At 37.6% G+C, this 23,236-nt stretch overlaps 1 protein-coding gene across 1 annotated transcript in view; it reads right to left on the bottom strand.

Annotated features, from left to right (window-relative positions):
• Nucleotides 1–23,236, bottom strand: part of LOC150076348 (phospholipase D1-like) — a 601,970-nt gene that overhangs the window by 319,916 nt on the left and 258,818 nt on the right. The window contains exons 12-13 of the mRNA XM_090387327.1: nt 15,247–15,357; nt 588–724 (exon numbers count right to left, since the gene is read on the bottom strand). Coding sequence (XP_090243453.1) covers nt 588–724; nt 15,247–15,357 — 248 coding nt within the window. The remainder of the gene's footprint in view (nt 1–587; nt 725–15,246; nt 15,358–23,236) is intronic.

Below are 23,236 nucleotides of genomic sequence, written 5' to 3'. Positions count from 1 at the left end.
AAGTAACACAATACGTGCAAGTGAGAATGGAGTTACAAAGCTTTAAAAATTGGAATGAAGAGAAGATCTGAAAATTAATTTTTTTTATATGATTGAAGATTTCATGGAAGTGTAAACACATTTCACCATAATAACCCACAGAATTCCAGCTGTCGGTAAATCGCAAATTCAGTAAGATCGAGTTTACTGTCCGTTTATGACAGATTTCACTAACAGAAAAGCCCAATAAACAGGTGACTGCTAATTGTTTTTATTGTTTTATGGTTGTGACCTCCAGAATTTCGACCGAACCACTTGGTACCATCGGAGACAATCGTAGGGTAATCTCCATGCAGTGCTGCAGTCTCCTGCCCCGATTAAACGGTAACTTCCCAATTAAGCGAAGTAAACCCTGGCTATTTTTTCGATTGGTTTCTGTTTTTTAAGATTTGCCCCAAATAAACAGCTGCGCCGATTAACTGGTGGCCCAAATAACTGGAATCCACTGTAATTAATATCTTTCATTCTTCTATCTTACTATTTATTGAACAGCCTTTGCATAATAACAAAACATTCTGACTAGGAAGAATAAAGAAAAACTTACTTACCTATGTTTACAGTCATCCCAGCGCCCATAACACATATCCAGTCCTCCTATAAAAGCAAAAGACTGATCCACACACACAATTTTTTCATGATGGGCCCAAAAGAGAACACCATCCATCATGTCAGGATGACGTAGCACCTTAGAAAGTAAATAAATAAAAAAAAGTTATGAATAATGAATTAATTATATGTGAATAACAATAATTAAATTATGCATATTGTTGTTATTAAGTGAATTTGATTATGCACAAAGTATTATATTAAGTAACTTATTAAATTCCTCACAATAAAACTACTTAATAATTGGTGATATTTCTGGATTCCATGTTGAATCCTGTCATTGAACTTAACAGAATTCAATATGAAATCTAAAAATATTGCCAATTATTTAAGTAGTTTTATTATGCGAGAATTTAACTTACTTTATTTAATGCTTTTCATACACTAAAATTCACTTTAGAAATGTTTATTTGGTTTAATTAGTGTTATTCGAATTTAATTAATTCATTATGAACAACCACACTATGTCCTTATCTCAACACTTAAAGTTATAAATATTTATAACAAAGATTGTAATTAATTAAAGTTCTATAATAGGGTTTTTTTTTTATTTCCTTATCCACAGATGTTCACATCTGGTGAGTATGGACTTGGCACGCCCTGAGTTCTGAGCTGGATATCATCATTCTTCTCTTTCTTGGTGATTTCCTTCTACTTTTTCTCTCTCTCTCTCTCTCTCTCTCTCTCTCTCTCTCTCTCTCTAATAATAATAATAATAATAATAATAATAACGAGGTTTATACAAGTAATTAGAAGCTAGTCATTTTTTTTTTTTCGTTTTATCAAAATAAAATCATGCAAGTTTTAAAAAAAATTTTATTATGTGATTCTCTTCTCACCACTGGCCTAGATAATCAGGAGTTCACTGTAGTCTAAAAAAATAAAAAATAATAAATAATGTTTTTGCTGTGGGGGTTTTATGGCGCATAAGCTGCTTTGGCTATAATGCGCCTATTCCTTTATTGTAATAATATATGATAATTTCTTGTCACGTCAGAAAAGGCAGAAATCAGAAATGACTAAAAACTCCAATTTTCTTCAGAAAGTTAAAAAATTCAGGAATATTTGTATTGTCACCAATGACATTCTCTAGAGTTATTGGTTTCCAAAAGTTAACTAAAGATAACAGGGTTGTATTTCTGTCTTGTTTATAGTATGGGCATTCAATGAGAATGTGTTTCACAGTCAAATTTAGAGAACAATGTGGACACTGTGGTGGATCATCTCCTGTGAGTAAATGAAGGTGAGTCAAATGTGTATGGCCTATTTCTTGATCTTGAAAGGAGTACTTCTTCTCATCTTGATGAACGGACACTGGAACGCCAAATTCTAGGATTCTGTTTAAATTGAAAAAAGTTTGTTATTTGTTTGAGAATGCCAGCGTGCTGTCCATTTTGTTAGGCATGCACCATGAACGATTTGTGGATAGTCTGATGCTGGAACAGGGATATTGGTTAAATCTAAGGTAGCTGGATTTTTTGCAGCTTTAGCTCAGCCAGTTCATTACAAGAAATTCCAGAATGTGCCGGAATCCAGCAGAAGGTGATCAGTTGGTGGTGCTCTTCAAACTGCAGTAAAAATCTTCTAATTTCATTTATAAAAGGGTGAACTTTATCTGAGGAGTCAGATAATGCCATAATTGAGCTGAGGGAGACAGTGTAAATAACAAATTTTAATGAGCAACAGAGATTTTCTAAGGCTAGTTTAATTGCAAATAATTCTGCTGAAAAGATACTGAATTCAGGTGGAAGGGATGCAAAAATAGTGGTATTTGGAACACTGCTGCTGCTGCTGCTCCAACGTTTGAGTTAGATTTCGAGCCATCTGTATAAATTGGAGAAAAGTCAAAATATCTGTGAGTGTGAATTGCATGAAGTTGTTTCACATTTGATGCTTGAAGAACATTTTTTCCCCACTAGCAAAGGTAAGTGTCACAAGTGGGTAGAGGAGTACGAGTCCATGGTGGTTGAGCGCATGTTACTACCTCTTGTACAGAATGTATGGAAACAGTCCAAACCTGCATCAATTCAAGAAGGCGAGGACCAGCTAGTTTTACTATACTAGGCTTAATTCTGTAGAGGATTTCTAATGGTGGATTGAATAAGTATAACTGAATTGGATGCGAGGCACAACTTTGTATTTTGACAGCATACTTCAGTAGCAGTGTTTTCCTATATAGAGTTAACAGGGGCTCATGAGCATCAATGTAGAGGATATGTGCTGGTGATGTTCTGAAGGCCCCAAGTGCAATCCTCAAGGCACTGTGCTAAACTGGATCAAGCCAGCGCAAAGCACTTGCTCTGGCAGAATCATAGACAGGAGCACCATAATCGAGATGGGATCGGATTAATGCCCTGTATAACCGAAGTAAGGAGGTGCGATCTGCACCCCATGTTAGGGCGGATAAAGTTCTGAGTATATTTAACTTTTTTAAACAGGAAGTACGTACATTTTTAATATGGTCTAAGAAATTTAATTTGTTGTCAAGGATTAATTCTAGAAATCTGATGTTAGTAGTGACTGGGATGGAGACATTGGAAATTTGAAGCTCAGGATCCAGATGGAGTTTGCGTTGTCTACAAAAATGGATAGCAACTGTTTTCTGTTGTGAGAGTCGATAGCCGTTAAGGTTGACCCATTGTTGTATTTTATTCAGTGATATCTGAAGCTGCCTTTCAATAGATCTCATGCTTTGGGAATGACAGGAAATGGAAAAGTCATCCGCGTAAAGATATGACTCAACTGTGTTTGGAAGCTGTTTAGTGATGGAATCGATTCTAAGAGCAAAAAGAGTGGCACTCAGTACAGATCCCTGAGGAACACCTTCTTCCTGAATGAAAGTTGTAGAGAGGTCATTTTGGTATTTTACTTGAAACAATCTAGTGCGTAGGAAGTTCTGAACAAATATGGGAATGTTGCCCCGTAGACTGAGAGAATAAAGATCACTAAGTATGTCATGTCGCCAAGTGGTGTCAAAAGCCTTCTGCATATCTATAGAAACCATTATCAGATGCTCGTGTTTAACGAAAGCACTGCGAATGGCAAATTCAGCCTTGATCATGAGATCTAAGCATGATCTGTTTTGTCAAAAGCCATGTTGACTATTGCTCATTAGCTGTTGTGACTCAATGATCCAGACGAGTCTACTGTGGACAATTTTTTCAAGGATTTTGCTGAGGCAGCTTGACAGAGATATTGGTCTATAGTTATGGGGAATGGTTGGATCTTTTCCAGGCTTCAGGAATGCCAAAACAATAGAGTGGTGCCAAGAAGCTGGATAAACATTTTCTAAAAAAATACGGTTGTAAAAGACCAGGAGGAGGCGCAAAGCTTTGTCATCAAGATGTTGCAGCATGACATAATAGATCCCATCTGGTCCGGTGGCACCAGATGGGATCCCTTAAAACACCATTACAAGCTGTTTTAATGGCATGCAATAGTTCAGAATATTGTAGAGGTTTGTTATATGGTAGAATGAGGGCAGTTTGGAAGTTAATAGAATACTGTTCTCGATTGTTTTTAATTCGTTGGAAAGATGTAGTATAAGCTGATGTTGCTGAGTTCCCAGCAAAAGTATTGCCAAAGCATTAGCTATATCCGAGGGACTAGATAAATCTCGCCCATTCCAGGAGAGGACTGGAGAGGGTATGGTTGGAAACTTACCAGAAAGCTGTCTAATTTTTTTCCAAATTAATTTGCTGTCAGTGTTTTTGTTAATTGTTGATGCAAAATGGGTCCAGGATTCTTTTTTGGCTTGCTTCTGTATGAAACGTGCTTTTGCCCTTACTTTCTTATAATTTATCAGATTGGCTGTGATTGGATATTGCCGAAACAAATTCCACGCTTTATTTTTTGCTTTGGTGCATTCCTCATTCCACCAATAATTATAGTGCTTACGGCCCAGTGGATTTGATAATGGTATTGTATCTTTAGCCATGTTTAAGGGATGCGACATGATGTAATCTGTCACATCACCAATATGCTGGAGACAGATTTTTTTCTCATCGAAAGAGATTGATGACTGAAATTTTGCCCAGTTTGCTCTTGTAAATATCCATTTATTGCAGAGTTTAGTTAAAGGAGTCTGTGCTATCAATACCTTGCATACGATTGGGAAGTGATCAGTGCCCATAGGATCGTTTATAACATACCACTCTATGGTCGGGACCAGTACTGGAGAACAAATGGAAAGATCTATTGCTGAAGTATGTCCAGTAGCACCCCATAGTGGGTGGTGACCATTAAAGTCCCCTAATATACAGAAAGGTGGAGGTATCTGTATGATGAGGTCTTCAAGTTCTTTTAAACAGTATGTATGGTTTGGCTGTAAGTAGATTGACACAAGTGTTAATGAAATATGGAGTGCTATATGGACATCAACAGCTTCTATTTTAGTTTGAAGTGGGATATGCTTAGTTGGGATCTTTGAATTTATCAGAATTACAACACCATCATGGGCAGCATTTGCTGTATTACGATCTCTTCGATAAAGGCAATAGTTCTTAATCGAAGGAGAAATTTGTGAAGTTAAGTAAGTTTCTTGGAGACAAAGAGCAACTGGCGAATACCGATTAATCAGATCATAGATATTATCTGTGTTGCAACGAAAGCCTCTGCAGTTCCATTGCAAAATACAAGGCATTATTTGTGTTTAACTGATGGAGCTATATCTGACTGCTTTTTGAAGATGACTGGCTTATGACGTTCTAATTTTGATTTAACTGGCCGACCAGTGTCCATTTCTTCTTCTTCTTCTTCGGCGTGAATTTCTAAAATTGGATCTTCCTGCATAGATGTGCCATCTGTATCCATGGTTGTGTCCTGGGTATTTTTCATTGTATTTGAGTTTGTAATATCGGATGTAGTAGTACTCACTGGAGGAGGAGATGCTGGTGGTATTGTCAGAGGAGTATTATTTGCCTGGTCTGAGACTTTGGGTTGTTGTTTACGTACACTTGGTTGTTTCTCAGATAGGACAGTTCTAGCCCAATCAGAAATTGATTTATTAGTGGAAATGGTGACATCTGTTTGAGTGGAGACTGATATTTTTTTACTGAATTGGCATAGGTTAAATTTTTGTTTATAGTAGGTGTAACTTGTTTTCTTGCTTCTTGGTAGCTGACTTTATTCTTGACCTTGTATTTTACTATTTTTTTCTCAAGTTTTCCATTTTTCACAAGTTTTCGAATATGCAGGGTGGTCACCTTTGCAGTTAGCGCTCGTCACTTTTGTAGCCGAACAGTCACTTTGATTGTGTTCTGAGGACCCACAATTGGGGGCAGACTGGAACTCCTCTGCATACTGTTTGCAAATGGCCATACTTTTGGCATTTGTAATATCGTAAAGGATTGGGAATATATGGGAGAATGCAGCATAGTAAATAACCTTCTTTTACAGAGGTGGGTAAGTTAGGGGTATTGAACGTGAGAATAATGTTTCTGGTAGGTGTAAGTTGATTGTCTTTTTTAGTCATTATGCGTTTTGCTTCAATGACATTTTGTCCCTGCAGCTCTTGGGTTATTTCTTCCTCGCTGACATTTAGAAGATTAGTTTCTCCGAATGTCTATGGTTAGTAGTTTACACTAATAGGTCTCCTGATTGCAGTCTCTTAACAGTCTTAGGAGATCCTGCAATACCTTCCAGATGTTTTTGAATCATAAAGGGAGACAGTTTACTCATAGGTTGACTAGAGAGGGAGTGGAAAATTAGAAACGATGGGCAGGGTTGCTCCATCCTATCAGTTTTCAGTCTTTTGGTGTTATTTCCTAAATCATGATTTGTGTCATGGTCATTGTAATTTTCTGTTCCAGAGCTCGAAGGCTCTAATGGTGGATAAGTATTTTTATCCATGTTGGCTCCTTTTGGCCCTGGGGGTTTTTCTTTACCTCCCAGGTTACCAGGCCTGCCATGGGGAAGCAGGAGCAATGCCACAAGGTGACCAAGCGGCTATTAGTTGTGTTAGTAATAAAGGAAAAAGAAACAGAAAGGTGTCTTTCCTTTCTGGGCATTTGCGTACTACTTGTAGAACGAAAGAGCTACTGAAATATAAAATGAAATGAAGAAAACGGTATTCAGAAATAAACAGAATACAGTGAAACTTCCCTTTAACGGACAGCCATGGGGAACGAAAATGTATCCGTTAGAGAGAAGTGTCCGCTAACAAGAAGTCTGGGGGAGAAAAAAAAAAAAAAAAAAGAAAGAAAGAAAAATCGTTAAACGTTTAATGTAAAATTAAATTAAATTATATACAGATTTGGCACAATATTTTTGTAAATAATATACATACAATTGTGCTATGCATATTATGACTTTATCTTATGAAAAATACATACAGTAATCACTTATTTTCTTCTGCACCGTCTTCCGGCTGATAATTTTGTTTTCAACATATGTTTGGAGTGAAGAAACCATCGAAAATCCTTCAGTAAGATACTTCAGCGGCGAAAAACATTTTTAAATGATTGATTTGTATGAGCGTTTCTTCTATTTTCATCAGTGGTTCGTCGTTAATATGTTCTTCGACATAATGACCTCCTTCCATTTCTTCATCCTCATGAGGAACTTCTTGAAAAATATCGATGATAAAGTCGTTGATATCTATAGCACCATCTTCTGTAGTGAGGTTCGAGTCTATATCTTTGTAGCCAGGGTCACTTGTAGCTGAAGTATCGTACATTATCAATAGATGAAGTTCTTGTTCTTCTTGGTGCTCCACATTGCTGTTCACAACTTCAATTTTTGTGTTTGAGAGGTCAGACTTTACAAAACAGTTCACGACAGTTTGTTTTCTAATTGCGTTTACTGAAGAGGAAATCCATTGAATCGCATCTAGGATGCTGATTTTCTTTGCAAGGTCACTCGCACATGTTACATCGTTCGTGTTTGCAATGAGATGTCTTAAAACACGTTTTCTGTAGTGAAGTTTAAAAATTTTTATTATCCTTTGATCCAAGGGCTGACACTCTGCAGATGTGTTTGGTGGCAGAAAAACGATTTGAATGTTGGACAATTCAATGTGCGGGTGAGATGCAGCATTATCCATGAAAATAATAATTTTTCTGTTTTGACGAATCATGTTTTGGTTAAAGTGCTTATCCATTCGCTCATGATATCTCGTGTCATCCACGCTTTTTTATTAGACTTCCAATCAACATTCAAGATTCAACTTTATGCCCTTGAAACAACGAGGATTTCCTATAACAAGAGGTTGTTCAAAGTCTCCCAGCATATTTGTACACAATAGTACAGTCAAGCGTTCCTTAGAAATTTTTCCGCCCTGGCACTTTTCGTTTTTTAGATTCATTGTTTTTTCAGGAAGAACTTTAAAAAACAACCCTGTTTCGTCACAGTTGTAAATATCCTTAGCTTCAAAATCACGACAAATCTTCCAATTTGACCGTCCACTCTGTTACAACCCCAGTATCAACAGATCCACCTTCACCACTTACGGTTTTCCAAGAAATTTTATGCCGAGTTTTGAACTTGTCTAGCCATCCCACAGAAGCTTTGAACTCATTTACTCCCATAGATTTCGCAACCTCCAAAGCCTTTTCCCTAATAATAGGCCCATTAATGGGAATTTTTTTAGCACATTCGCGACAAAATCACTCATACGTAACATTGTCAATTTGAAGTCCAACAGTTTTCGGGAATGATTTTTGAACCTGATCATTTCCGTGTTGTCAAAATTGTTTGAGCAGTTCATTTTTTTTCTTTAGGATGTCGCTTACCTGCGTCTTCCCGATTTTGAATTTTGCAGCGAACACTATTTTTTTGCCGATCATACGCATTAATGAGTTCGACTTTATCTTTTAAAGTTAAATGTTTAAGATAAGACATTGTGCACTTCACACGACACTGAACAAAACTGAAAACCGAAACTGAAAAGACGAAAGGCCGACCATATTCCCCCCCCCCTGCACACACCGAATTCATCAGAAGTTTTACACGTGCCTTAAAATTCTTGAAAAAGGGTTTAGAACCGCGACGTAAACCTTGATAAAATTCAGAGAATCGGAAATAGAAAATAAACACACGATTGAGGCAATACGTGGAAGAAAAGTTCCTAGAAAAAGGGCCGTAAGCTCGCCCGCTGTCCGCTATGGGGAGATCAAATTAAGTGCTAATCTAAATGAAACAGTGCAGATTGCCTGTCCGCGTCCGTTACAGAGAATGTCTGCTAGACAGAAGCTGCAAACACGTTAAAACCAACAGAGGTGAGTTGGGGAATTTGAAAATGTCCGTTGTAGAGAGATGTCCGTTAACGAGAGGTGTCCGTTAGGAGAAGTTTCACTGTATATATATTGGCAAAAACTCTTTTGATAGTTCGCTTGGATAAACGCACTCAGATCGCTTGGCCACGGAACGTGTGGCACCCGGGGCCACGCGTTTCGTGGCCCCGGGTGCCAACAATAAATAATAAGTTTTCGATTCTCACTATGTCAGTAAATTGGCACTTTATGAAGATGATTAAAAGTAGAATTAAAACACTTCTGGAAAGTTGTTAAGAACTTCCTTATCCTTTCTGTTTCCTTAAACCATTTGAATACAAAATCATTGACTTCCTTGATAGTTAATTGTTGGGCATGAAATTTATCTTTTTTCAGAATTCAGTTCCACATTGTTTATAGCTTAAAAAAAAATTTATTATTTTTCTCAAAATTATATTTACCTCACTTAAGATTTCTTATATGGTCTATAACCTGTAGTTCTATTCTGCTCATCTCCAAAGTTATAAGAATTTTATTCAAGTTTTAACTGGACTTTTTTATATTATTATTTCAATAACTATTTAATTCTGTATTCATCTGGAGTCACAAGAGTGGCTCATATTTGACCAAAAACTTTCATTATTTCTGTGATTCAGATTTATGTAATTTTTTCATAGTCATTTCATACTTCTTTCCTCTTCACATTGATTGTACTTACATGAAAGCACTTAGTCACACAGAAATTTGGCACACACAGAACAGCATCAATGTATAATCAATTTTTTTATAAAAGAAGGCTCAAAGCAAAAAGATATTCATATAATTTTGAGCACTGCACTCAACGTATACAGATAATATTTAAGGACAGCTATGAGATGGAAAGAAATTTCCCCCTCCCCACCATACTACAAAGTGCAAACAGAGGGCAATCACATGAAAAAAAAATATACTCATATTTGTATTATAATATATATTTTCTGTAGAAGCATGTGTTTACAGGTATGTTTGTATGTCGTGCAGGCTAAAAACCCTACTTCCTGGCTGAGATTGGCTAAGTATAGGCTCAACTGAAATGAGAACCTTAGAAACTCATCAAGTCATCAACAGGAATTGAATCTAGACCTCTTCAAATGAGTGGCAGTTGTGATATAGAAGGTATACTAAGCTACCATACAAAATTTGTATAAGACAGCAATGTAGAGTTATTCAAGAGCACCCCTGTTTCCAAAATATTAACAAAAGATGTTGATATTTGATCAGAAAATGAGAAGAGCTGAAGTTTCCTCTCATCATCTAGGAGATCCTGAATCACCATGGGCAGATATCTCCTTTATCTCTTCAAGTTATTAAAAGAAGTTAAACTAACAGGTCTGTAATTACTTGTGTCGCCCTTTGATCCTTCTTTGTGATTTTGGGGTCACATTTGCATATCTCCAGTCCATGGGTACCTCCCCTGAGTCCAAGGAAGCTCTCATAATTATGGCTAAGGGTTTGCTTACTTCTTTTGCTACCTTCCTCAATATAATTGGATATATCACATCCACCCAGGTGCTTTTGTTATGTTTAATGTTAGGAAATACGAGGGGTTTCTGAAAAGTAAGGTAACACATTTTTTTTCTTAATAATGGTGAAAGTTGTTATTGTTATTGTTTTGTTTTTAGGAGCATTAGCAACTAAGGCCATATTGCTCTGGGGATATGCGGTGGTCATTCCCTGACCTTTCTGCATCCTCCGTATTTAGTGGTCACAAACCTCGGTCTAATCAAGAAGCGTGTGCTACGCACTGCTGCTCCTGCCCACCTGGCTACAGAGGCACCAATGGTGAAAGTGAATGAGATGAAACGCGGTGGACAGATAGACCTGTTTATACGTTCAAAAAGACTGTCAGTGCAGTGTTGTGGTACTGTCACCTCACAGAAGATTCCAGTTGCAAAATTGCGGCTACCGTGCAAGTGTGGTCCAAAAGAAGGTGTTTGTGAAGTTATTCACTTTTTTGCAAGCAAAAGAGTCTTCACCAAGTGACATTCACTTTGAACTGGTTGCTGTGTATGGTGAATTATAATTATTCACCATACACAGCAACCAGTTAGGTAGGCAGGCAGGCCTTCATCGAGCAAGACAGAAGACATTTCACGCATCGTTCTTGAAAACAGGGGAGTGAAACTGTGTGAAATTGCACAAATAGCGAATGTGAGTAAGTCGACTGTTCATGAAATTGTTCATGATGTCCTTGGCTTTCAAAAGGTGTGCTGCCGCTGGATGCCCCGACAATTGTCAGAGGATGACAATACAGAACGCATGGGGGATGTCTCTGGAGAACCCGTTGCAATACAGCAACAAAATAGAGGATTTTTCTCGCTCCCATAGTCACAGCAGACAAAATATGGGTTCATCACTTTACCCCGGAGAGCAAACAAGACTCCATGACCTGGAAACATCCACAATCTCCTGTGTGCAAAAAATTCAAAACTGTTCCCAGTGTCTGAAAAGTCATGGCCACAGTGTTCTGAGATCACCAAGGTGTTCTGTTCTGTTGGCGGATTTCTTGCCGAAGGGAGGAACAATCAATGCACAGCTTTATTGTGCAATGTTGGAAAAATTGAAAGCCAACATTCAATGCAAACAACCAGGACTCAGAGGCATAATTGTTGGGAAACTCTGTCACATCCCCCCTACAGCCCAGACTTAGCGCCTTCGGACTTCCATTTGTTTTGCCCTCTAAATAAACATCTTTCAGGAAAGCATTTCACTACGGATGGAGGAATTTCATCAGGTGGTGCAACGTTGGTTACTGTGTGTGGGCATGGACTTCTTCAGTACTGGTATTGATAAATTGATCCATCGTTGGGACAAGTGCATCAACAAAAATGGAGACTTTGTGGAGAAGTAGTGCAAGTTCACTTATTTCTTGGTGTGTAATTTTGCCTTCATATTGTTAAACATCATCGAGAGAAAAAACGTGTTACCTTACTTTTCGGAAACCCCTAGTAGGTGAAAGTCCAATGATGCTAGATCTGGTAAATGTGGAGGATGGTCCATGATTTCAAAGTCACACTTGGGCAGTATAGCATTGCTGATTACAGACTTCTGAGTAGGTGCATTGTCCTGGTGAAAGAAGACTCCTTTCCTGAATTTTCCTCAGCATTTGTCTTTGACGTTTTCATGCAAATGCCTCATGGTATGCATAATATGCCTCTATGATTGTGTAGCCTTTCTGAAAATATCCACCAGCACTCCAAAAAACTGATACCACCACCTTGCCAGCAGAAAGAATCAACTTTGCTTTCTTTGGAGGGAAGAAAGAGCTGTGTTTCCACCAATTGGAAACACAGCTGAAAGTGATGGACTCATGTCTCATCCATAGTCACAAACCTTGCATGAAAATTTGTTGGATCTGCTTGAAAACGATGCAAATGTTCATCGCTGACTTGACAAATGCTGTGCATTTTTGATTTGCTCTCAACAACTTTGGGATTCATTGTTATTGTTACTATTTGTTGTTATTTGTTTTTTTTTTTAGGAGCATTAGCAACTAAGGCCATATTGCTCCGGGATATGCGGTGGTCATTCCCTGACCTTTTCGCATCCTCCATGTTTGGTGGTGATGGGCTCGAACCCCGGTCTAATCAAGAAATGTGTGCTACGCACTGCTGCTCCTTCCCACCTGGCTACGGAGGCGCCTAGGGATCCATTGTGATGACACCTCTTCATAATAAGAAGGTGTCAGCATGATGTTACTATTTTGGCACACACATTTAGATGAGATGCCAAAGACAATGGCAATGTACTGAACTGTCACTTGCCAATCACTCATCACCAGGTCACGCACACTGTCAACAACCTCTGGAGTGGTGGATGTTGCAGGACTTCCACAGCTTGGGTCAGCATCCAGCTTTCTCTCTTTTGTTTAAATTCTGTTGCCCACTTCTTAACCACAGAATAGGAATGGGCATCTTCTCCAATCCTGTAACCATATTCTCATGAATTGCCTTTGGGGTTAATTCTTTTTTTCATCAAACATTGAGTCACCGCACAGTGACTGATTTTCTCATTCACACAACTTTGTTGACTTTAGGACCTGTAAATAAAAAAAAAACAAAAAGAAGTTCTTTACTGAAACTGCATGAAACATGGTGTGTTACTATTTGAAGCGTTATACATTAAGTGCAGAAAATTTCCCACTAGTCACTGTACCACTAGCCATTCTTACTCAGGCCACAAAGGTTTTCAGGTTCCTCTCGTAACTGATCATGTTCAAGTTTCTGACAAAGTAAATAAATATTGTTCATGTATTCACATAATCACATGTGAAAAAATTATTTTTAGGGATGGGAAAACCATAAGTACATGTTACAAATAAAAGCTAAATGATTTTGCAAATAACTGAGAATAAGGTGGAAAAGAAATTGCTAAAGTTAAAAGTAAATAAGTCACTTAGCGCTGAGGGGATTATCAGAGCATCCTTGGATTAAGAGGAAGTTCCCACAGACCTGAGTTGTATAAATGTCCCTCCTATTCACAAAAAGGGATCACAGAGTGACATAAGCAATTATAGATCTAAGTTTGACTTTTGTTGCAGAGAAAAAATGGAGTCAATTCATAAAGAAGTACTGTGGAATGATCTTAAACAGGAATGTAATTATACAAAAAGTGGGTTTGTCAAGGAGGGATCCTGTCTGACAAATCTAATTAGCTGCATGGTAATGGGGTGTTGTCGTTTACATACAGGAATTTTGCTAGTAGGGAAAAGGAGGTGATTATCCCATTGTACAAGGTAATGGTCAGGCCATGCCTTGAGTACAGATCTGGAGGCCTCATTTTAAGAAGGATGTAGAATTGCTTGAGTACAGAGAAGGGCTACAAGATTGGTGAGGAAACAAAGGGCTCTCTTACCAAGAAATGCTTAAGTTCTGCAAATTGCAGCATCTGGAGACCAGACACCTGCGAGGTGATCTGACTGAGGTGTATAAGGCCTTGAACAGGTTGAGCAGGCTCGATTCTGATGGGATTCTTCCTCTTGCTCAGATTCCAAACCTAAGGGGGCATAAATTCAAATTGAGGAAGATAGTTGTAGATGTGCAGAAATTTGCCTTTAGCCAGCGGGTAGTTAATTGCTGGAATAAACTTCCATCTGTGAGGAACTGGACAAACTTTTAGAGGGAATGAATATGTGAAACAGTTTTTTTTTTTTTTTTGGTTGATGCTACATAAGCTTGCTTTCTTCCTTACATCACATGCCTCTACTACTACTGTGCTGCAATAACAAAGGAACTGGATGAAAAGAATAATTTTGACATGATTTATTTAGATTTCAGTAACGCTTCTGACACTTCCACATGCTGTACAAATTGCAGCAGTATTGCATTAGGGGCAAATTACTAATATGGATAGAGATGGTTGAGAGGCAAAAGGCATACGTTTGTTATAAATGGACACTACTCTAATCAGACTAATGTTACTAGTGGGGGTCCTTCTGCATTCAGTGCTGGGTTTTTTACTGTTTTAAATATTTATTAACAATAATGATAAAGGCATATCAAGCTTATTGTCAAAGTCTGCAGATGATACAAAGGTTGGCAGGGTAGTTAATGACACAACTCAAGGTGTACCACTGTAACAAGACCTAGAAAAATTAGGCAGTTGGGCTGAGAAGCGGCAATTGAGATTTAACATTGATTAATGCATGGTACTACACAGTAGAAGCAGTAATCCCAGAATAACATACCAATCAGTTGGTACTACACCCAAGGTGGTGGAGAATAAAAGAGACTTAGAGGGTAATTATACATTCTGACATGAAGTTCTCTGAGCAGTGCAGACAGGCTGCAAGATAGAAAACTCATGAGTTCTGTCAATGATATACATGAACTTTGCCAGCAGGAACAAGGAGATGATTATCCTGTTGTATAAGGCATTAGTTAAGCCACATCTTAATTGCTGCATACAGGTCTAGAAGACCCTCATTTGAGAATCTCTTAGAACAAGTGCAGAGAAGAGCAACCAGATTAGTCAAGAAAACAATGAGGTACTTCCTCATGAAAGACTTTGGCTCTGCAAGTTGCAATGAAACTGACTGAAGTATTTAAGGCTTCAAACAGATTAAGTTAAACTTAATTATGAAGGTATTCTTACTCTTTCTCAGACAACACACACATATACATAAGGAACATAAATTTCAAGAGAACAAACTACCACTTGTTGTGGACGTGGGTAATTTGAATAATTTTAAGGAAGAGTGAGATAACCCATCTCACCTGTGCATCCCCTGTAATTAAAAAAATAAATTGAAAGTGGAGAAACTGAAAAATCTTATGACAAAACTATGAAAAATCAGTACTGTTGTGCATTACAAATTCATAATCATAGATATTATAATAATAGTAACACTTACACAAATGTTTGGGTGCAACTGAGATAGCTTCTTCTTGCTATATAGACTGTTTATGCCCAATGCAATTTCTAATTCTTTGTAGAGTAGGATAAAGATTTTCACTCCTTGTTGCTTAAAAAAAAATTTTTTTTAAAGTTACATTTTTGGCTTTATATATTAAAATGGAATAATAATGGTTATGCATTACGGCTTCTCTTAATGATAAATAGTTAATCTAATAAAATAGCTAAGGTCTATAAATATATCAACTCCACCTAATGAATTAAAATTATAAAACCAGGAGTCTAATTAATTGGCTTTCTAAACTGATGTCATCCATAGCTGATAAGAGATGGTAATGAGAGGGGAACTGTAATTTAAAAGAGAGAATATATGATCCATGATTTATTTAATTTTTCAAAAGGGTTGTGAGGAAATCTTATATGATTCAGCAGTAATATTAGCAGTGGCAAATGATACTAGAAAAAAGCTTATATAGCATAAGCAAAAAAAAAAAAAACCCCAGCACTTCCATATCACCTGCCCAACCCCTCTAACACTTTGACAAGTGTAAAGTGGTTCCTTAAATTTATTCAAACTACCCACTTCTGAAACACCAGATGGAAGTTTGTGCCAAAAATGAACTACCCACTGGCTGAAAGCCAATTTCTGCACATCTATCTTGCAATCATCATTCCTTCCTCAATTTGAAATTATTCCCAACCCAATCACGTGTTTAGTCTGAGCAAGAGGAAGAATGCCATTGGCATTTAGATTATGCAATAAATTCAGGGACAGTTCCATCAGATCTCCTCATGGGGGTCTAGTCTCAGGAATGTAATTTGCAGAACTGAAGTCTTTCCTGGTAAGAGCACCCTTTTTTTTTTTCACCTCATCAATCTCGCTGCACTTATATGCACCCATTCCAGCAGCTGTACATGTTTCCTAAATGAGGCCTTGAGATCAGTATGCAGTACTGAAGATGTGGCCTGGTGACTGCCTTATACAATGCAATAATCACCTATTTATTCCTGCTGACAAAACTTCCTGTATATCACTGACTAAACCCCATGAACTGTTCTGGTAGCCTGTATGCACTGCTCAGAGAACTACATATCTGAATGCACAATTATCTCCATATACTTTTCATTTTCCATTATCCTAGTGTGAACCACACAATTAGTATTAGTATTTTATGGGATTGTTGCAGATAAAGATAAAGTTGAACTTCTGAAAAAACTCGACAGCGGTGTGTCTGTGAGAAGTTTAACTCTGTTTAGTTGTAAATTCCAGGAATTTCTCTCAGTTCCTCTTATTTTAGTAATTTTCTTTCAGCCATTCCTTTTTAGATTTTTTTTAATTTTTTATTTTTACAACATTTACTTGTGGAATTTTATTTTTACTTGCGGAAAAACACAACACAATATGATGGATAATACAATGTGCTAACAAATTTGTTTTCACAAAATCTCTAACAATACTGACAAACACTGCGACGTTTGAGAGTTTATTTTATCACAATTAGTTTTATTGCAGCACTCACTGCACGTGCGATAAACTAATCACAAACGACCTTCATATGTAGTTATAGTGTCACACATACGTGGCCAACACACGGCTTCTCAAGAAATAAAGTAACCTACTGGGCCACGCCGGCTACATATGTGCAAAACAAAAACTAATTTTTTTTGATATTTTAAGCAAAAAAAATGACAACACTGACATGACAATATTTATTTTAGAATTACTGATCAAATTATTTGCTAAATACTTTTAGGCCCCTGGGGAATTTTTTTCTTAATCTAGCTTGGCAATCAACGTGTTAAAGGTAGGATGAGGTGGTTAGCTGTTGGGTAAACTGTATGTGCTAAAATAATCACTGGTGATCCAGCAAACTCACTAATCCGGCACCCCGCAGGTCCCAACACTGCCGGATTAGTGACAGTCAACCTGTAATTACTTTAACGAGTTGTTCAACTCTCGAAAACTAAAAACCTGATTTGAAACCTAGTTATATATCCTTGTAGAGCTCTCAAAGGGCAACAATTCTGTTGCTCAATTGTACGCAACTTGTTGTGTCACTGCACTTGTTGCATACAATTGAGTTTTCTTGGGCACATGCATTGTACTTGTTGTGTCACTGCACGCAACAAGTACAATGCATTCCAAAATCTACAGCCCAGCATTTGAAGTTATATTGTGAAAGAAAGAAAGGGAAATTGAACAGAAATGTGAATCTAGATGACTCTCTCTCTCTCTCTTGCGTTCTGCCACCAACTTTGGTGCTTGCTTTTCAATGTTAGATTTGTGATTTTGACAAAATTTTTGAACACATTTAATTGATGTAACTTTCAGCATTGTTACAACTTATCTAAATAAAACACAACCACAATGCTCGACAAATGCAACGTAACTAAACAGTAGTTACTTTAACGAGTTGTTCAGCCCTCGAAAACTAAAAACCCGATTTGAAATCTAGTTATACATCCTTGTAGAGCTTTCAAAGGGCAACAATTTTGTTGCTTACTGTTTTTGTCTAATATTTATAGTTTTCAAGATATTGCAAAAACAAACTTGAAAATGCACGAATTTTTCAACTCTCAACTTTGCATCGCTATTACTCAGGAACAATAAGAGCTACATCAAAACTGTTTATAGGTGTAAAAACTACATTTCCTACTGAACAATTTTGTCTCCTACTGTTTATATCTATCTATCATAGTTTAGAAGTTATTGAGAGTGAAAGTAACCAAGACACAACAGCAAATGACCAAAATGTGAAATTTTTAGTTTTTACAAAAAAAATTATATCAAATATCAAAATTTCAAATTTTTTCTTGCATATTTGTCGACAGAATTATATAAGTATAAATTGTTTATACTATTGTCTATTAGTTTTGGAAATATAACAGTGGTTAGACATTTCACTTTTCATGACAGCCTGAGCGCAGTAGGGTACAAAAAATACTGGACCTAGAATTGAACCCTAGGAAACTACGCTAATAACAGTAGTCCAAGACGGGCAGTGCACAATGATAACAACTCTTTGTCTTCTGTCGCACAAACATCCCTTTATTCACAGCAGTAACTTTCCTCTAATGCCACACTGCTCCAATTTACAGAAATCTTTTTAATCTAAGTATATGATGTTAAAATAATTTTTGTGTTTAGCTCCTTTATTACAGCATCATAGTATCCAATCAGATTGGTCAGACAAGACTGCCTCTTAATAAATTCATGCTGTATAATTGCATTTCTGTCTAGATGCCCTGAATTACTTCCTTAACCAGTGACTCTGTTATTTTCCCTGGAACAGGAGTCAAGCTAATAGGTCTGTAATTATGCATATCACCCTTTGATTCCTCTTTGTGAATTGGGATGCATTCAGACATGACATCTAAAGTCCATAGGGCCTCCCTGATTTCAAGGATGCTCTCATAATTATGGGTAAAGGTTTGCTTACCTCTTTTGCAGCCTTCCTTAATATAACTGAATAGATCCCATCATACCATCAATTTCTTACATTCAGTTTCAATGATTTCTTTTCCACTTTTTTCAGTTATCAGAAAATCAAATAGCTTCCTGTTACAATTTGATACATGTCAGTTTTTCATGATGAGCAGATTCATCATAGTTAAACAATTCATATTCTAGTGGATCAATGTGATGCATCCTCTTCTAGTGTTTTCACAAGTAAAGAGAAGTCTTTGCATTCTTTGCAGGAAACTTCTCATTATCTGCCTTAACTTGCCTAACCTCCGTTATGACTTGACTGTAGAATAGTTTATATCTACCATGAATTTATGCATATTTCTTGTATTAAATAGATATCAAGGAAAAAAAGCATGTTTAAAGGCATTAGTAAAGTGGGCTATATAGCAATCAGTTTATTATGTGATTTTGGACCATAACTCGGAAATGAAGGTCATTTCCACAGTTATGGTCCAATCCGTAGCCGAGTAGTCAGGAGCAGGAGTGAAGTAGCACACGCTCTTTGAGTAGACTGGGGTACAAGCCCCCTGACTGCTAAATATGGTCGATCTGCCAACTCGCACTGGACCAGTGTGGCAGATTATGGTCCATTTCTCTCAGCACGAGTTGAGGAAGCTTCCATCCTGCAGTGGGTTGATAATGGATGCAGTTTACCTTCTTATCATATCTTTAATCTATATTTGGTTAATCTAGTCTTGTCTATTCTAGATTAAAGAAGAAGAAGAAGAAGAAGAAGAAGAAGAAAGAAAATATCTAGTCATTAATCAATCATTTTTGCTTTTTCCCTTTTCTTAATTCTTGCTTTTTTTCTACCTCCAACCTATTAGTGTAATGTTGTTGTTTTTAAGTTTAATGATACAAGGGCTATTAAGGCCAAATTGTGTCAGTTCATAGTTTATTTCTTATATTTCCGTATATATCTTTTTTTTATAAGGTTTATTTCCATATACCTTTTTACAACTGAATTATATAATTCAATTGTAAAAAAGAATTCCACCAGGTATTATATAGGTACTCCCACCAAGGATGGGAATAGAGACTTTGGATCTTAGCAGCACATTGAGACAGCAATATTTTTCTGCGAAGATGTAATGGAGGATCATGTGCCTCAATGTAAAAGCTTTGGATCGGAGAAGTCCTGAAAGCTCCTAGGCTGTCCCCAGAGCAGTGCTGTATGATGTTCAGCCATTCTAATGTGCTTACCCTAGCAGAGTCATATAATGGAGAACAATAATCCAAGCATAAATGGATTAGGGACTTGTACAGGTGTAGTAAGGTATACCGATCAGCTCCCCATGACATGGATGAGACCGATCAAAGTATATTCATATGTTTTAGACAAGTAGTTCTTAAATGAGTGTGTGTGTGTGTTATGAAGGTTTATCGGCACATAAGCTGCTGTGGCTATAATGTCCCTATTCACATGAAAATGCTAAAAACAAAATTTAAGCATGGCTAAAAACAAAATTTAGACATAACAGCTTGGTTGCGTTTACAGAGATATTTCAAAATTTATCATAAAGTCCAATTATTTTCAGATAAGAGAAAAACTCGTTGATGTTTGCATCATCTCCAATAATATGTTGTAATGTCATTGGTTCTCGTAGATTTCTCTGGGAACACAGACGGATGTTCTGTCCTGTTGATAGTGAGGGCAGTCAATCAGAATATGTTTGACTGTTAAATTTTCTGAACAGTATGGACATTGAGGAGGATCTTCGTCTCCGAGCAGATGGAGGTGGGTCAGATATGTGTGATATGTGTGTCCGATACGTGCCCGTGCAAGAACCACTTCTTCTCTTCGCACTGTTTTGGTGCTAGAGTGCCAGTGCTTTGGATCGTGTTTCAACTGGTAGAGTTCATTATTCGTTTGGATGTGCCATAGCTCTTTCCACTCCGCGAAACCTGCTGTTTGGAACCGGAATGGAGGTTAAATCAAAGGTTGACGGATTTTTAGCATTTTCATCAGCAAGTTCGTTATCCCCGAATGTGGATAAAGGGTAACCTTTTAAAGTGACCTTTAGCTGGATAAAGGATCCAGCAAAAGGTCACTGATTGATGGCATTCTTCAATTTGTAATAGGAGTCTTCCGATTTGATTTAACACAGGATGAGTCTTGTAGGAGAAGTTTTGCATTGCAGTTATTGAGCTGAGAGAGTCTGTGTATACAACATATTTTATAGATGGGTAGAGATTCAGGTTGTCTAAAGCTAATTTTATTGCATGAAGTTCTGCAGAGAAGCTGCTGTACTCAGGTGGAAGGGCAGCGAGATGATAGTAAAGGGAAATACTGCCGCTGCTCCAACGGCTGAATGTGATTTGGAGCCATCAGAATATATGGGCAAAAAATCATCGTATTTCTGAATATGGCTTGCATGGAGTTTCATATTGAGTGTTGGTAGATGATTTTTTCCCCACTTCTCAAGATAAGTATCGAAATATAACTGAAGAGGCGGAATCCATGGCAGTTGGGAGTAATTCATTAAATGTTGCCTGTTGAAAATTTGAACATTCCAACTCTGCATTAATTCAATGAGGCGTAAGCCTGCCAGTCTTATTTTACTGGGTTTATTTCTATAGAGGTGAAGTGGTGGATTAAAGAGGTATGGCTGAATAGGAGGATGACAGCAATTTTGTATTCGGGCTGCATACTTAAGAAGCAGCGTTTTTCTGCGGAGGTAAAGGGGGGCTCATCAGCTTCAATGCACAAACTATGAGTAGGAGATGTCCTGAAAGCACCAAGTGCAATCCGCACTGCGCTATGCTGTATAGGATCCAGCCATCGTAGTGTATTCTTACGGGCGGAATCATAAAGTGGAGCACCATAATCCAATCGGGATCTGATCAATGCTCTACATAAGAGCAACAAAGATGTACGGTCTGCTCCCCAAGACAAGGCAGATAAAGCTCTTAGTATGTTCAGCTTTTTGAGGCAGGATATACGCACAGATTTAATGTGCTCAAGGAAATTTAGTTTCTTGTCAAGGATTAATCCCAAGAATCTGATGTTGTTAGTCACTGGAACGGTAAAGTTTTGCATCTGAAGTTCGGGATATGTATGCATTTTCCGTTGATTACAAAAGTGGATTGCAACAGTTTTCTGCTGTGATATATGATAGCCATTTAACTCTGCCCACCTTTGGACTTTATTTAAAGATATCTGCAGCTGCCATTCAATGGATCTCATATTCCGAGAATGGCAAGAAATAGAGAGATTATTGGCGTAAAGGTAGGTCTCAACAGTATTTGGAAGTTCTTTTGTGATGGAATCGATTCTTAGGGCAAAAAGGATTGCACTCAGTACGGACCCTTGCGGCACTCCTTCTTCCTGTAAAAATGTCATAGAAAGCGAGTTGCGGTATCGAACTTGGAACGAACGAGTCCTGAGAAAGTTCCTGATGAATATAGGAAGGTTGCCTCGTAGACCTAGAGCATGGAGGTCACTGAGAATGCCACGACGCCAGGTAGTATCAAATGCCTTCTCTATGTCTATGGAAACCATAACAAGATGTTCATTTTTCACAAAGGCATTACGAATTGCAAACTCAGCTTTGATCATGAGATCTAAGGAGGACCTGTTCTTTCGAAAGCCATGCTGATTATTGCTAATTAGTTGTTGCGTTTCGATGATCCAAAAAACAAGGCGATTATGGATTATTTTTTCAAGTAATTTACCGAGGCAACTGGATAGAGAAATAGGTCTAGGACTGGTAGGATCTTTACCGGGTTTCAAAAAGGCAAAAACTGTGGTATGATGCCAAGAGCTGGGATAAATGTTTTCCATAAATATCCGGTTATAGTAGACCAGCAGTATTTATAAATTTCTGTCACCAAGGTTTTGTAACATAATGTAAGATATTCCATCTGGCCTAGCAGCACTGTTGCGTGTTGTTTTAATGACATGTATAAGTTCATGATATTGAAGAGGCTGATTATATGGAAAGAAAACTGAGGTTCGAAAGTTGATGGCTCGTTGTTCAGTCTTGGTCTTTATTTTCTGGAAATCCGGAGAATAATTTGATGCCGCAGAAACTTCGGCAAACGTTTTAGCCAAGGCATTTGCAATGTCTTCAGGAGCAGATAGTTCTTGCCCATTCCATGAAAGAATTGGTGAAGGGGTGGTTGGAAATTTTCCGGAAATCTGCCTCATTTTCTTCCATATTAACCTGGAGTTAGTATTTCTGTTTATGGTAGATGCAAACCGAATCCAAGAATTTTTCTTTGCTTCTCTTTGAATGCGACGTGCTTTTGCTCTTAGTTTCTTGTAATTGATAAGATTAGCTGTGGTTGGGGACCTACGAAATAAATTCCACGCTTTATTTTTTAACTTCTTAGCTATTGTGCATTCTTGATTCCACCAATAGTTAAGGTGCCGTCGGGATTGGGGATTTGACAATGGAATTGAACATTTAGCTGCAGATAGTAGGTGTGAAGTGATATAATCTGTGGCTTCATCTATCGACTGTGTTCATATATATTGTTCATCCAGGGTGACAACTGACTGAAATTTGACCGAGTT

Source organism: Mastigoproctus giganteus, chromosome 13 (genome assembly GCF_048544385.1).
Source record: "Mastigoproctus giganteus isolate SK-2022 chromosome 13, ASM4854438v1, whole genome shotgun sequence".
NCBI classification, from domain to species: domain Eukaryota; kingdom Metazoa; phylum Arthropoda; class Arachnida; order Uropygi; family Thelyphonidae; genus Mastigoproctus; species Mastigoproctus giganteus.
This window is presented reverse-complemented; position numbering and strand designations above follow the sequence as displayed.